We start from the raw sequence: 17,075 nt of genomic DNA, 5'->3' as shown, positions 1-17,075 counted from the left end.
TAGGTATGTTCATGTTGTGCAAAGATTTTGTTTCACAAACATCTTTGAAACTGATTTCTTTATTCTGTTGAATGACAAATATCTACTGTTACTAGTTTCTAACTGCATTAACTCTAAAAGAAAGACAATGCAAATTAACTCACAATCATGATGAAATACAGTAAGATACTATTGTGAATCTAGTTTACTACAATTCATTACAGCGATCCATGGAATTCCTCTCTAAACTGATAAAAAATTTAAAAAAGGTTTTCAGCTTGTGATTAATTTTGTTTTTCGTACCGGGAACACAGAAATTCTGACTTCCAAATTCAAATGGAGCACACAATATGAGACATATATGTGATCTAAGGGTCACTGAAAGGCCTGGATAGCATGAGATAATACTTAAAAATGAACTGAGCTGAGCTTTGCATGCAGACATCTGGTTTATATAACTGGATGTTGTTATGATAATATCAGGATTAAACTAATCGCCTAGATTGGGATTATGATTATTACTCACCAACAAACCTACTTACCAGAGACTAATCTAACTGATCACAAAAAGTGCTTGATAAATCCAAGTCTGGGCCCACTGGCAGCATGTAAAAAACAAATGTGGTAACAGTTGGTGTGATCAATCAGAAACAAGTATTGTTCTAAATATAAAAGCTTTTTCATCACATGGGACAGAAATCAGGTGTGCAGTTCAAATATGACTTTCCACCGTCATCCAATGTTTGCCTGCAGCTCTCAACAGATCATCTAGGCAGGTCTTTGCCAATCCCTCAGAGAATTCCATCACCACGTACACCTCCCTCCCATCCCTCTCATCCTTTTGTTTGCCTCGCCTCCTCTCTCTGTCGGGGGGCTGACATCACAGTCCCTGAAGAGCTTTGTGATGGTAACCAGCTCTGATTCAGCAGCAAGTAGTCCTATCTATGCCCCCACCCTGCATCACTTTGCCATGAATAGTTGCTCCCTGTCTGTACAACATCCCTCCCTTCATCTAACCCTCCTCCCTTCAGCACGCTTGTCACACACCCACCACCCCATCCCTACGGCTAAAGCAGGCTCTGGGGCTCAGACTGCTTTTTACAGGGCTGAAAACAAGCCATCCCAAACGGGCAGGGCTCCTATTTCACCATAAGCTGTGACGGAGACGACTAAAGTACATTATGTGGAACATCTGTGCAACACAGAATTAGATATTTATCTTAAGTGTGAACATGGAGAATATCGAAGTGTCACCTCAAACATTTTAGATTCCTTTCAGACTTGGCTGTCCTCGCATTTTTAGAACAGAGCATTTTGCTCTTGGGGCAAAGAAAGGTTGAAAAAGGGAGAAAACTTGTCCTTGTTGGATTTTTAAGTCTCGCTTAGAAGGGAACTGGCTAAACAGGACAAAGAATCACACAAATCAATGTTAAGATGACTCTGAAGTATCAGAACAAAGATAAAGGTCTGAAAACTTTGCACTGTAAGTAGGAAAAAAATGCACCACAGGAGAATAAATATTTTAAAGCAATACAAAATGTGTGAGAGCCTTTTGCACTTGGTGCCTGAATTATTTTCCTTTTTGTTTATGAATGAAGACATGCCCACATGGTGAAAAGAGACAAAGATGAAGATAACCTGTTTGACCTGTTTAACCCCCATGTAAAAAAAAACCTGGTTGTTCGAAATGTACGTAAACATTTTGGTGCATTTTATAATTTACGTACGACAAACAATATCTGAGTTAAAGCTCAGTTGTTACATTGAACTATAAATGCTTGCTTTCAGATCTTGCTGATGAGGCAGTGCCAACACGATGCCATTATCCTCTGTGGCATGAACATGTATTATTAATCCAGTCATTTAAAGCTAATATCCAACCCTGCTTGATGCTTTTCTCCTGATGCTCCCTCTTTTAACAGCTAACAAACAACTGTACAAGGGAAACTTTGGGGTCGGAGGTCTGCCTCTATCCGTTTTTCCACCCATACAGTACCTCGCAATTTGTTCCCAAAAATCTAAATTGAGCAAACACAAGCAAAACTGAGACAACCTTATCAAAACAGTTATGGATTAACTATGAGAGAGAGAGCGGGCCCCTGGTCACAGACATGACAGACCTCCCACTCTTCCTGTACAGTCTCATAAAGATGAAAGTGCATCGTTTTTCAATTCTATGTTTTATTTTGTTTTTTTATAAAAAAGAAAAAAAGTTCTTATTAGATTATGATCAGGTAGATACAACCTCAGAGGAACAACAAATGTGAAATATAATGCTGTGTCATCATTCTTTGAACAAAAATGATTTCAAAATATGGAAAAATTGAGGAAAAAAACAGAGCACACTCCATTCCAATTCAATAGTTTGTAGAATCACCTTTAGCACCAGTAACCTGAAGTAATAATTTTCTGTACGTTATCAGTCTTGCATCTTTTTGGAGGAATTTCGGCCCACTATTCTTTACACCGTTGCATCAGTTTGTTGAAGTTTGAATACAGTTTATTTACATGTCTCTTTACTGAGGCCTGTAGAGTCTGAGATGTATCTTTTGGGTTTTTGCAATTTCTCTGAACATTGCACGATCTGGCTTTGAAGGATACACACTCCTGGTAAGACTGGAAATTGTCTTAAATTTCCCCTTGTGAATAATTGTTCTTATTTTAGAATAATGACCTCCAAATAGATTGATGGGCAGCAACGATTTCTTCTCTAAGATCATTGCTGAAGTCTTTCCTCCTTAGCATTGTCTTAACACACACCTGAATGCTTTTTTGATTAATTTGATTAGCACTGACTTTGCATTTTAGCTTAGTTTTTGTTAGATAATAATGACAGGCCCCTCTCTTGTGAAATAAGCTGCCAGTAAATGTCCGGGAAGGAGACACCCTTTACACTTTTAAGATTAGGCTTAAAACTTTCCTTTTTTATAAAGCTTATAGTTAGGGATGGCTCAGGTAATCCTGACACATCCCATAGTTAAGCTGCTATAGGCTTAGACTGCTGGGGGACCTCATCTGTCACACCTTTCCTGACTTTGCTCTCTTTTTCCCCTGTTTAATTTCTCAATTGATTTTATGTACATGTGACATTATTGTGGTTATTAACTTGTGTTTCCCTGTTCCAACAGGTATCCTTTGAATGGTGTTATGGTGTTTTTCCCCCATCTTTTCCCTCTTTTCTGTCTTCTCAAACCCCAGCTGGTCGAGGCGGATGGCCACCCTTCCTGAGTCTGGTTCTGCCAGAGGTTTCTTCCTGTTAAAAGGGAGTCGTTCCTTTCCACAGTCGCCACAGGCACGCTCAGGATGGGAGATTGGACTGAAGACAAGTTTCGGTGCAATCTGTTGGTTTCCTTAGCTAGGATATTATTTTTTGAATTGGCTCTATGTGAATGAATTGGATTATGATTACAATGACTTGAATTCCAATTAGCTTGAATTGGACTATATTATTTAAGTGCCTTGAGATGACAATTGTTGTAATCTGGCGCTATATAAATAAAATTGAATTGAATTGAATTGAATTTTAGAAACTCTGGGAACAACAAGTAAACCTGCAGTTTGGGAGCGAAGTGCTCTGTTAGGAAAATATCTTACAGTGAGATCTTTAAGATATGATGGAGCTCGGTCATTAAGAGCTTTATATGTGAGGAGAAGAATCTTACATTCGATTCTGAATTTTACAAGGAGCCAATGAAGAGAAGCTAATGAAGCCAATGAAGTTCCAACAACCTTTACAGCTTTACTGTGAAATTGGGATCTTAATTCAGGAAACAGTTTGAATAAGGGAAACTGGGCTGATATTCTGAAACTGCTCCACAATTTGTAGTTTTTTGCTGAACCTGGTTTCTGTGGTCCTCTCCTATATGTTGAGCCACATGGCTGCCTTCTCTGAGAATGAACTGATTCTACTTCTCTCCTTCTTGTCTCTACAGTACCTAGAGATGACTTTTGTTGTGAACTGGTACATTATGAGTAAATTGAATTGATTTGAATTAAGACATTACTTCCTCGGTGCAACACACTTACATCCCACAGGCTTAACTGCTGTAATTCTCTTACATCTGCATCACTTTACGTATTATTAAAGCTCAGTTTAATAATAAACTAAGTGTTGACTTCAATGGACTCCTGCCTCAGTTGTCCATGATACAATCTTTATTCATCTTTTTCATGGCTTTGTGGGAATTTTACAGCATACATTAGATGACGTCTGTTTTTTATTCTTAAAAATTAAAAATATTAGTTATTGTCACGGACCACAGGACACTGATGCCGGGTCGTTTCAGATCGTTTAAAACAGAATAGGCTATAAATGATTACAAATAAATCTTTACGCTCTAAATGAGGCAGGCTTAAACAAAAGAAGCTCTCTCGAAAACGGGCCACAATTACTAGAGCCAGAGTGAGGAATGAGACAGATTACAACACACTGGCACAAGACAAGGGAGACGCAGACTATTTGAGCACAAGAGGAGCCAAGGGGAACAGGTGGAAACACTTTGGAATCAGGGAAGACAATCAGACGCTTGACACAGGAGGAAAGTCAAGGTACCTGAAACGAGAGGGAAGTTAATATTTCAAAATAAAGCAGGAAATGACGAGACAAGACATGAATCAAAACCTAAAGACGTGACATTTATCAGGCAAAGTATGAGCACTATGTGCCCTGCAATGATTTTGAAGTCCCCTCTAAACCACTCATCACTGACAGTTTCTTCAACTGTTTTATCTTACTTTATCAATTGATCATTTTCTATTTGTTCATGTCTTTGTCAAACACACACATATATCAAGATAAAAAAATTAGACATAATGGCAATTTGACATTCTATCTGAAATGCCCTACATTCTCCACAAGTACAGTCATTATTCAGACGTACATGTATGCACACTTATTCACACGCATATTGTGCACACATGCAGAATAAGTGAGGATGGGGGCAGGGATTCTGAAACCACTTCCAGACAGCCTGCAGCCTCCCAAAGAAGAGCAGCTGAGTTGGTGATTATGTAACCCTCAGTTACATAAAAGTTATCTCTAAACTTAAACATAATTGCCTTATAGATTTGGCGTCATGGCAACAGGGGACAAGCTGCATACAATATTCATCAAAAAGGGTTTTGTGTTCTTTTTGAATCAGTGCTGAATCAGATACGCAGAGGGGCAAATTCTCAGCTGCACTTTATCAGCATTCATCATAAGCAGCAGATGTTTTTAGCACTAGTTAACGCTAGTGGGATATTTGCTGAACTCTGACTACCTGAAATGTACCAGCCTCCCCTCTCAGCATGCAGACACAAATATTATGCCTGTCAGGCATCCTATCTCGACAGTGACAACAACATTAGGGTTCTCCCTTTCTAAGATCGACCCACTACTCGATGCCACCATCTCTGTGGATGGGAAAAACAGCAGGGAGGAGATGGGCTGGTGGTCCTCACGGTGTTTGTGTGGACTAAAAGAATATGGGTCAGGCTTCCAGGACCAGCCACAGCACACACTCTGCATGGCTGAGTGCTTCTGAATGAGGGTCCCACTCCTCTGCTGTCTGAGAAAGAATGTTTCCTGTGGATCAGCTGCTACTGCTGCTGCACAACACAGCTGCAGCCCAGTAGGAGATGCATAGATTAATAATATCCCCTGTGTTCCCCCATCATGCAACCACTTGTCTGCTTTTTTATCACAGAGCTTTGGAGCCTCCTGCATCTGTCTCAAGTCTTCCAGTATCCTCACAGTACAGAACACTCATTTCTGAGGGGAAAGTGTAAATACACTAGAGCTAAACTTCTTGTAAACATACATACATTGAAAAAAAACTGTTAGCCAGCAGATTTTACTCCCAAATGAACAAACTTGTTCATGAGTCATTACTGCCAAGCTGTAGGAAAAGTAAGATGTTGATGAAAAATCATTAAAAGATACAAATATGTGAGCAATTTTTCAAAGCAACTTTGCCACAAGGCTGAATGTACGAAAATATAATCAGCAAGACTCATATAACAACAACAACAACTCACATAAACAAAGTCTAAAACCTTGTCGCTCTTGAAAAGGACCAAATCCTCTCCCACACCCGCACACATACATCTGTCGATTTTGGCCAGTGCTGCCACTATGCTGACAGACATCCCTCCTGTGCTTCTCCTTACCCTCCCCATCTCTCTGTCTCTGACTCTCATTCGCCATCTTTGTCTTGTGAAGCACCACAGACCCAGTTAGTGAGGAAGACTGATCCTGGCAAGCCGTGAGCACCATCTGCTCCTCTTCAAAGACAGAACAGTTTGGCCACACTCAGCTACTGGTCTTGGGACACACAAAACACCAAAAACTTGTTTTGATAAACTAGTAATAGCACACCTGTCACTATAGCTTGACAGTTAACAACTATAGCTGGTATCACCAGCAATAAAGTTACATTTGAAATGCGAAACTGTCTCTCCAGATGTAAAGTCTAAAAAAGGCTGCTGATGTCTGTGGTAGCCTAGAACTGCCATGGATTTTTATATCTTTTTATGCACTGTTATCTCGTGATAACAACATATTATCTTGTAATCTCGATATAACAAAGATTGTTTTCTCGTGATAACAAATTAATTGTTACCTTAGCTGAAGCAGCTGGATAGATAGGATTTTGTCAGCCTCTCATCTGTTAGCCCCTAAACAAACCCAGTCAAGTAAACAAACTAACATAAAGTGTAATTTTACGGGTAGGCTACAGCTACAGCCAGTGGTTACGGAAGCCATTCGTGGCAGCTCTTGTAGGTTGAAATCAAGAAGAACACATAAATTAATTCGTTATCACGACAAAACAAAACAAAAAATCCATGGCCATTCTCCACTTCTGTAGATGTTAGCTGCTTTTTGGTTGATAAATTAGACAGGACTGGAGCTAATGTCTGAGTCACTAAAATGCTAATTAGACAAATGAAATTTCTGTTACTCCGGAAGTTTACATTACCTATTTTAAGCCACAAAAGCCTAACAAACACGCACACAAAAAAATAGCTTGGCATTTTATGCAGGACAATTACTTTAAAAGAATAACGTTAGCTTAGCTTAGCACAAAGACTAGAAACAGTTACGGTTAGCTTAACTGTGTTTGTGCTGTGTGACCTCATCTTGCTGATCATGAGTCTGCCATATTTAATTTCATTAAAAAAAATTTAGCTTTGAAAAAAGGCTATAGAAAGCAGTTTCTTTTTTATTAAGCTACCGTTTATCAGGTATGGACGGACTAAATCAATTTCTGAACTCTGATCTGTCAATTGCCATGACTTTACTTCTACAAGTCATAACATAATATTAACTCACAAACAAAGACACAACAAATAAAGAAAAAAATTTTAAACTAGTAAAACTTTTTATGTTGAAAGTGAGAGTTTTTAACAGCAACCAAAGTTTACTGATAACTAATCAAAAGTGTAGCTTACAAAATTGAGGGAAGAGGAAAACGACTTTCTCCATTTAGAAGAAGAGAGAGGTCTTCGTAGCCATTATGTGGTTGTACAACTCAGACCAAAAAATGTCCTCTATTTTCTCCAAGCAGTGCTCATTAGCTAGAGCTGGTGCAGCTTCTGTCAGTAAGGAATTATGTATTTGATCATCACCTGGCCCAAGATGCAATGTGCCCATTTTCTATAGGGTGTTCAGTGCAGTTAGGAGCACAAAGACCCACAGTGGAGACCACACACTGGCTTAAGAAGCATGTAGTTTCACATGAAAGAACCAGCTGCCCAAGGCATGACTCAGCAGTCCGCATGTTTGTAGCAGAAAAGAAACACTCCTTTGAGAAGAGTTATTTACAGAAAAGACAGAGTCCCTCAAAGTGCAGCTAAGGAGTCACTATGGTACATACAAACACAGGTATTCTTTTTAAAGTTTTCTCTTCTGTTCCGCCTCAAAACAAAATCATATCTACAGAGCACAGTTTACAAAATATTCTCATCCATTTAAGAATGAAAAACACAACCAGGACAACACAAGTTCCACAATAATAGCTAACTGTGATACATAGAGTAGAAGTGGATGTATTTGCTTTATTTTTCTCAAAACCGTTTAGTGACAATCAAAAGGGGGTCACTGTCATATGTTAGCTCTCCTCTCCTGCTAAATTGTTTAGTGTGCGCAGCCTTTCTGACAGTACTAACAGGTGATCTCATCATAGTCATCATCCTCTCTACTAGCCCTTTATTCTCAAAATTGTTTCTGACTAGTGGTCTGATTGAGTCTTGGGACATTAGTGGCTGATTCTGATTTAGATTACGTAGCAGTGAATATAAATGTAATCCTTTTTGTCTTATTATTCTACACACAATCCCCACAATAAGGAACATAAACAGGTTTTTGAAGTGTTTTCAGTTTGCTTAAAAAACAGGAAACAGATATAGCCCATCTGCATTTAGGCATTCAGACCCTTTGAGACGAGACTCACAACTGATTTCTGTATTCTTCTTCTGTCAAACCTTGAGATTTCTCTACAGCTTGACTGATGTTGTCCTGGTACATCAAATGCTATGAAATAAACTTAAGATTATCAAGCCATAGGGAGCAATACACCAACTCATGTGACCACATGGGGAAGCAAATGAAATATCGAGTACACATCCTTATCAAAATCCACACCTTTGCCTCTACTACTGTAAAGTCTAAGACTGAATCGGGATGTCTGTAGCTACCTGATTACTCTAGAACTGATGGTACTGATTCCCCATATTCATCATGAGAACAGTATGGATTTATTTCTCTTCGCTGAAACAATTTACTGAAAGTGCCTTTAACACTAACACTAAGCACTCAGCCAAATCAGAAGATAATGTGACATCCACACATGTCAGCAATAAAAATAGATTTAACTGTAGCCCTGTGGTTACAAATACATTTAGAACCGTACCAGTGTGATAGAACAAAGACAGATCTGCTCCTCCCTTCATCACAGCGACGTTGAGCTATTAATAGTCTGAAATGAAATAGTACAGGTAAGCTGACTGAAGCTGAATTCTGTCCCAACATTTGGCCTGTACATAAGGCCTGATGGTTTTGTTGCAGTTAATGTGGAGCATGAGCCAGACAGATTTAGAGTGATAATTTAAAACCTACCTTCTTTTTTGTTAATCTAATGTGCCTTATAAGCCCTGTGTAACTATCATGCTCTGTTCAACACACTGGTCCTTCAAAGTAGCAATGCAGACGTAAAATCATTTCAGGGAAATATATTCACATACTTTGCTAAGGTCTTAAAAAGTCTGTGATGTGGTTTTGTCAAAATACCATAGAGAGGCATTACATCACTTCCCATCTAAACCAATAATTTATAGCTCTTTTTATAGCATAGAATGAGAAACTTGACCCGCCTCACCCTTCAGTGTGGTGTGTCTTAATTAAAATCTGCCAGCTTGAAGTTATCTTGCAAACATGTAGCAATCAGTTAACAGCCTGAGAGCTCACACTAGCCTACACAGCAAACGGAGCTCAGAATATCAAATACCAAACTGATTGACCAAAATACTAACATTTCCTTCATTCAGTTTGATCATGGCAAGCTGCCACTGATCAAACTTTTATGGCACAGTCATGTGCTGGATTGGTCCAGGTTCGTAAAACACTTTACTGCAGATAAGAAGACTGGTGGTACTGGCAGGTTAATATACAAGTTCAAAACTCATCTGAACTCATTCTGCATTACATATTGGCTCCGTGAACCCTGGGTTTCACTGTTGCTCAGTTTCTCTGTGTTTAGTTTAAGTCTTTAGTGACTAATGTTAAAAAGTTTTTCTTATGGGCTACTTTTAACAAAAGCTTGTCTGGTGGTGGACAGTGGTGCATTGAATGAGAAACTGGAAATCAAATGTCCAACTTCAGACTCAGAAGAAATAAATAATGCCAATTAGAAGTTGGATTTCCTAGTTGGGACCCAAAAAATCCTATAAAGTACTGGTAAAGCATTGTTATATATGTGTATATGTATATGTGTTTTTTCAGTTAAAGGTACTTTTAAAATGATATTTTGGATATTTTGGTGTTTTTTAAACAAACCTACTTCAAAGAGATTATTTGTAATGATTCCTTGAGGCCTTTTCATACATTTGGCCCTTTATTCCAAAAGACAAACACTAAAACACAACCTTTCGACTAAAGATTAATTTAGTTAATTGACCAATTTAAAGACTGAAAAACTACAATCCCCAGTTGTAACTGGGAACGTAAAGCCAGTCACTGATTGGTAGTTAGAGGCGTGACGGCACTGGCTGTAGTCCATTTATCCGCGCGCTTGCAGTGCACGGACAGAGGGCTTGTGGCGAAATCTGTGAGAGAGGAGCTCAGCATCCACAGCTTGTTGAAGGTGGGTGTGACTAGCAGCATCTCTGTTACAGAGAAAATCTGCAGCATTAGTTTTTTGTCATCTGTAGGTTAGTGTGAAGCTTTGTAAAGATATCTAGACGATACTTGTCTTAGACGTTTTATTCTGGTCGGTATTTTTTTAAAGCACAAACTAATTACTTTTGTGTATGTCAATGAGCTTTAATGTGACAGTTTTCGGTCAATACCCTCGGTCATTAGAGTTCAACTTATTTTCGGTGTTATTTCCGCGACAGAACGGGACAAAAACGGCGGTTGTTCTTTATGGTGGCGGCTTGGCGGGGTGTTAGCCTATTGTATGGAGAGAGACACTGGCACAGTTGGCACCACCGTTGAGAGAGATGAGGGTAGACATGGAAGAATTCTTCTTTTATTGTTGGAATTAATCGACTACTTTCCCCCCTAAGTGTTGTATTCACCCCTTCGTTATGTGAAAGGGGCAGTTTTTTTTCTTTTGCGGGGAAATGTCAGCACCCCTTTGTCTGCAACTGCCCGTCACGCTGCTGTCAAAAGCGCCTTTGTTTGATGGCGTTTGTTTAAAGATTGAGCCAAAGATACCAGCAAGCTGAATTTAAATGATGGAGTTGTATTGTCAACCAGAACATTTTGGAACTGGTCAGCAGCTCAATGAAATGTCGGCTGTGGGTGTCGGTTTGGTATGCCAGGGTGTTGGGTTTTAGCACGACCCACTTTATTTTTTTATTTTGAGAGGTATGTTCGCATTTTTATGTCGAGTAACTAATACACAAATGCAACCTTGAGCTAGCTGTTGGCCCTTGTCAGGGGAGGGGTCCTTTGGTTAAATGTGCCCAGGTGATTCTCGTAATGGTTTGCTTTGTTAACCACTTTAACTGACATGGCAGCTGTTGCTGCTCGTGCATTTCCTCTCATTTTATTAACTTTTCAAACGGCAGAACTAACGTTACGTTTTCAAGCACAAGATTGTCGAGCTGGCCTTGCGTGCTCTGTAAGCTATTGTTTCCCCATCTGCGTGTCCACCCCCACCTTTCCTCCATCTCCAGACACATGGTGCAAGGAACAGGTGCTCCCTGATGATAGTCTTCCCCGGGTATACTCATCCCTCACAAATGGAACTAATTGGCGTGTGTATTGGCTGGCTGGCCGGGCCCCGGCCGCGTCTGCACCTGGCCCGGGCTGCCGCGCCCACCCTAATCACAGCCTTTTGTTTCAGCAAAGTGACTTGTCCTTAACCGTTAACACGGGGGTTGGTCGGTTTTGAAAAGTCGCCTCCCCTCTTTTAGTCTGAGGCTGGTCGATTGCTCGCGCATCGATCTGAGTGTCGGTGCTGTTGCGAGTAAGATGATGAACAATGGCGCATGCACGACATGTGGGCATTGAATGCCAGAGCCGTTTTGTTTGGGTTGATGGGCGGTGGTTGCTTGCAGTGCTCAATGATACCAGCGGGTGTCGCCATTGTGTTTTCTTTTCTTCCCCCTTCTCTGGAATTGTTTTAAATAATCCAGAACTTGCTAGTTAGGTTTTCTTAAGAGACTGAAACGTTTTTGATTTCTTACCTTTTTTTTTTTAGGTAAATTGACCTGCAGCGAATCCTCAAAATGGCAGCCGCTGAAGGTGAATTGTTTTTTAAAAAAAAAACCAAAACATTTTAGCTAATGCCAGTTTGTATGTAACTAACTTTTTTTTTTTTTCACGTGGTCAGACATCCAGGTCAAAGAGCTCGACAAGAGGGCCTCCGGCCAGGCCTTTGAGGTCATCCTGGGTGCTCCTGTCCCTGATGCCAAAGGAGAATTTCCCCTGTCTCCTCCCAAAAAGAAGGATTTATCACTGGAGGAGATTCAGAGAAAGCTGGATGCCGCAGAGGAGAGGCGCAAGGTGAAGAAGGGGGGGAGGGAATAAAAATTCAATGTGATAAACTTAAAACCCATTTTGTTTTAGTAAACAAAATGCAGTTTAAAGTCTGAAAACTTTCTTTGAAATCTTAAAACCATTTATTTTTCAGAATCACGAAGCAGAGGTTCTGAAGCACTTAGCTGAGAAGCGTGAGCATGAGAAGGAAGTGCTACAGAAAGCTATGGAAGAAAACAACAACTTCAGCAAGATGGCCGAGGAAAAGCTCAATCAGAAGATGGAGGCCAACAAAGAGAACCGCACAGCAATTATGGCAGCGATGAATGAGAAATTTAAAGAAAAGGTTGGAGACGTAATCTTACGGAGAACATGTGTGCTTGAGACACTCTCATTTGATTATTCATGTATGTACATTTTCTTTAATAGGACAAGAAGTTGGAAGAGGTGCGGAAGAACAAGGAAGTCAAAGACCCCTCAGAAGGCACCTCGGAAGACTGAAGCTGACGAACGGGATTGTATAGGGTTTTTTACGTATCCAAAGATTGATTTATTTTTTGTTCAGCCAGTATTTGGTTTTCACTACCCACCTTTTGAAATAAATACAAGTTCCACTTTGTGAATTTTTCAATTTTCCTGCTATAAGTGTAGTTGAGCTGGTTATACCTGTGGATCACCCCCCTCCCTTGAGTCTACTGTAATCATCTGATATGTAGCTTGTCAGTGCAGCTTCAGCCCTTTTTGAAAATTAGCAGTGTGTTGTTTTTGGAAGCATGTTTCTATGCATTGGTCTTTTATTACCACCAATTTCATAGTGCGTTTTTGAATATGTCTGTGAACCACACCTGTTCTCGGCACTTACTGTAACATAAAAGAAGTAGCACAAGGCATCGGCTGTTACACATGCGGGTGTTTCGTGCAGCTATGCTACCCACATTCTGCTAATCTGCTCCTACAGGTCATGTTTGGTGCCGCTGCTGATTCTTGGCTTTTGTTAAAAAAAGATTATTTGGGGTTGTCTTCAAAGCACATGACTTCTTGCTGTGAATCAACATGGCAGATGTGGAAATGGGTGTCATCTTGAACATCAGTGAGCAGGGGTCCACACATGGAATGCAAAACAGCAATACACTTTGGCATCGCAAGTGTCTAGTTGACTTGAACTGTTGTACTAAAATAAAGATAAATAATTAAAAAAATGTAAACGCCTTGTTTACTTTTTTGGTACAAATAATAGTTTAATTAAACAATTCTACTGTCTTCTGCAGGAGGGGTTGGATAACTGGCCTCCCTCCCCTCATGTTCTCCAGCTGTAACCAGGAACACAGAACTTGTCACTACATGTGAACTGAATTGGTATGTAATGCCAATGTTGTAACCACAAGTTATACAATGAGACCCAGATTTATCGGCATGCATCCCAAACAATCCAATCCATTCTCACTGTCCACGTATGCAAGTCTTTGGCTCCCCCTGCTGATGCTGTACCACACATTAAATGTGACCCCATGCTTTGGAATCCTGCACATACAATGTCAGGAGCTCTACTATTAATCCTTTGAGTGAACACGTGTTGTAACATTGAGAAAGATTTCAGAACAGGAGCTAAACGGAAGCATAATAAAATGACAATTTCAGCATCTTTGCTGTGCAACATGCAGCTGGGAAAACCGGACATATAAAATGTGGTAATTACCTGGTCTTACATTAGGTTTATTATAACCTCAACTAACCAACACACGATGTACGACACTGTCATGTAATGAACAAAACCTAAGCCAAAATGTGGAAATAGTGTGTGAAAACCTTTACTGCTTCAATAGGAATTTATATAGAACCAAATTAAAATAAATGTCATCACAAGGCACTTAACTAATATAGTCCAATTCAAGCCAACTGGAGTTCAAGTAATTGTAATCATAATCCAATTAATTAATTTCAAATGAATAAAAATGCATTCTTGTATAGCCAATTCAAAAACAATGTCCTAGCTGAGGAAACCAACAGATTGCATCAAAACTTGTCTTCAGTCCAATCTCCCGTCCTGAGCGTGCCTGTGGCGACTGTGGAAAGGAACGACTCCCTTTTAACAGGAAGAAACCTCTGGCAGAACCAGACTCAGGAAGGGTGGCCATCCGCCTCGACCAGCTGGGGTTTGAGAAGACAGAAAAGAGGGGGGAAAAACACCATAACACAATTCAAAGGATACCTGTTGGAACAGGGAAACACAAGTTAATAACCACAATGATGTCACATGTACATAAAATCAATTGAGAAATAAAACGGAGGAAAAAGTGAGGAAAGGTGTGACAGATGAGGTCCCCCAGCAGTCTAAGCCTATAGCAGCTTAACTATGGGATGTTTCAGGATTACCTGAGCCATCCCTAACTATAAGCTTTATCAAAAAGGAACGTGTTAAGCCTAATCTTAAAGGTGGAAAGGGTGTCTGCTTCCTGGACATTTACTGGCAGCTTATTTCACAAGAGAGGGGCCTGATAACTGAAGGCTCTACCTCCCATTCTACTTTTAGAAACTCTGGGAACCACAAGTAAACCTGCAGTTTGGGAGCGAAGTGCTCTGTTAGGAAAATATCTTACAATGAGATCTTTAAGATATGATGGAGCTTGGTCATTAAGAGCTTTATATGTGAGGAGAAGAATCTTAAATTCTATTCTGAATTTAACAGGGAGCCAATGAAGAGAAGCTAAAACTGGATAAACATGATCTCTCCTGTTAGTTCTCATCAGAACTCTGGCTGCAGCATTTTGGATCAGCTGGAGGCTTTTCAGAGAATATGTGGGACAGCCCAATAATAAAGAATTACAGTAGTCCAATCTTGAAGTAACAAATGCATGAACTAGTTTCTCTGCATCACCCTGAGACAGGATGTTCCTGATTTTAACAATATTACGAAGGTGAAAGAAGGCAGTCCTAGAAACCAGTTTTATATGTGCGTCAAATGATAAATTCTGCTCAAAAATAACTCCAAGGTTCCTCACTGTAGAACTAGATTAGACTGATCAAGTGTGAGCACCTTTATGAGGGTTGCAGGAGGAAGCCTCTTCTCTCTTTAAAGAACATGGCTGCACAGATTATGTTTTAAAAGTTGCATCTGAACAAACCACAAGACTTCGGGAACGATGTCCTTTGGACAGACCAGACCAAAGTGAAGATGTTTGGTCATAATGCACAAACACAGCACATCAGCACGAACACCTCATACAGGCTGTCAAGCACGGTGGTGTCCAGTCAAAGTTCTGACCTGAAGACCTGATGAGAGCTGTGTAAAAATCTGCAAATCTAACAAAGAACGGAGACAATTTTATAAGAAAAAAGAAAGTGGGCCAAAACTCCTCCACAACAGTATGATAGACAGATGATACCATACAGAAGAATTTAAAGAAATTAAAAATGAGTTATTTCGGCAATAAATGGTTATTTGAGCTATTGAATCATGGGCTGTTTTTCCATATCCTGCTTCTGCATTTTGGCTTAGTTTTCATTAGATTAATAATGATCAAATGTAATATGTTCATCTGAAAGTGGACTAGGCCAGGAGGGTGGCAGAACTGAGTCATTTTTACCATGATATATTCTGTTACTGTTTTTTGGCAGTGAAATACTCATCAATCTCAGTGTATGCTTTGTGTCCCATGATATCTTGTTATAATTGAACTTTTTACAAAACTCTTCATTTACATTATAAAGTAGTGATACAGCCCTCATAATTGTTGTCCTTGTAATATTGTACAGTGCAAAACATCAGTTGTTGAAGTCCTGTTTTCCTCGTGTGTTCTACTCAAAATTTTAAAACCTGGTTAGAACCAATGATTTATTTTAGTATGTCCTAAAAAATAAAGCCTTAGAAACTGAAGGAGGTTGTGCTTTTTTTTAACATGACTGCATGTGGTATCATAAAAGGATAACATTTCAGGAAGGGCTATCATTCACATTTACAGAAGCAGATTAAGTCAGTGTCAGGGCTGAGATTCACTTTTATTGTTGACTCCTCTGCTGATTAGAACCTTAAAAACATTTCTGCAGTCGTGGAATTCACATTATTCACTTAAAAAGGAAGTTTATCCTTTTAGTACAAAAGAATGAGCACTGTGAGAGCTTGGCCACTATTATTACATAAATATGGAAAGAACAGAGTTTTAATGATGGACCTGGTTGGAAATCTACAGCACTGCTCCATACACTGTACTGTGTTCATGAGGCAGGGTATAATCAGGAGTTTGATAAACGGCCTAACCCTAACCCTGCCTTTGATGTGTGTGAGAGAGCAAATGTGTGAGTGAAAAACAAAAGAGCACAATGAATGTGACTTGTAGCACTTTAAAAGGTCAGAAAGCTCTATATAGTCCAACCGTAGTCCTTTAAACCAAAGTACTTAGATGATGTACTTCAGTGCACGTACGTGGTGGGACTGCAGAGTTGTTTTCAGTGATTAGCTTTACGTGCCACCAGAGGGCAATGTTGATCTGTGCTTACCCTCTGGTGCTCCCCTCGTATCCGTTATACGGATGAAAATGAACCAAGTTGTTGGACTGAATGGATGTTTTTTTCCACCCAAAGCCTTCTGTTGTTGAATCCTGTTGCATCGGGAAATTTTCCAGGCACCTAGCTAAACTGTAATCAGCATTATATGACTGCAAATATTTCCACCTCTACTACGTGGCTGGCTGTGGAGTTCTCGAACACCTTTAATGCATCTGGGCTGGATTCAGAATATTCTCCTTGGTATACAGTCTGCTGTTGTATTCACATCTTTAACTTAAGTATGTTTATTATAAGGGTCAAAGTCCAAAGTATTTTCCATTTTACGATTAAAAAAAAAATCGTATTTTGATTGTCAGGTGAAAAAAGCCAAGAAGAAAACATTTCAAGGTTGTTGTGTTTTTTATGGCTG

The 17,075-nt window shown here is 39.7% G+C and overlaps 1 protein-coding gene across 1 annotated transcript; it reads left to right on the top strand.

Annotated features, from left to right (window-relative positions):
* Positions 1-10,244: 10,244 nt before the first annotated feature.
* On the top strand, positions 10,245-13,362 carry stmn1a (stathmin 1a). Its single transcript, XM_072370882.1, has 5 exons — positions 10,245-10,319; positions 11,886-11,929; positions 12,018-12,190; positions 12,318-12,509; positions 12,593-13,362. Exons 2-5 carry the CDS (start codon positions 11,914-11,916, stop codon positions 12,662-12,664), a joined length of 453 nt encoding a protein of 150 aa, XP_072226983.1. The 5' UTR covers positions 10,245-10,319; positions 11,886-11,913; the 3' UTR covers positions 12,665-13,362.
* Positions 13,363-17,075: the final 3,713 nt, after the last annotated feature.

The sequence above is a fragment of the Leuresthes tenuis genome, unplaced genomic scaffold (genome assembly GCF_036924035.1).
Source record: "Leuresthes tenuis unplaced genomic scaffold, fLeuTen1.0.hap1 SCAF_18, whole genome shotgun sequence".
Lineage (NCBI taxonomy): Eukaryota > Metazoa > Chordata > Actinopteri > Atheriniformes > Atherinopsidae > Leuresthes > Leuresthes tenuis.
The sequence above is the reverse complement of the archived record's forward strand: the minus strand, read 5'-3'. Positions and strand labels throughout refer to the sequence as shown.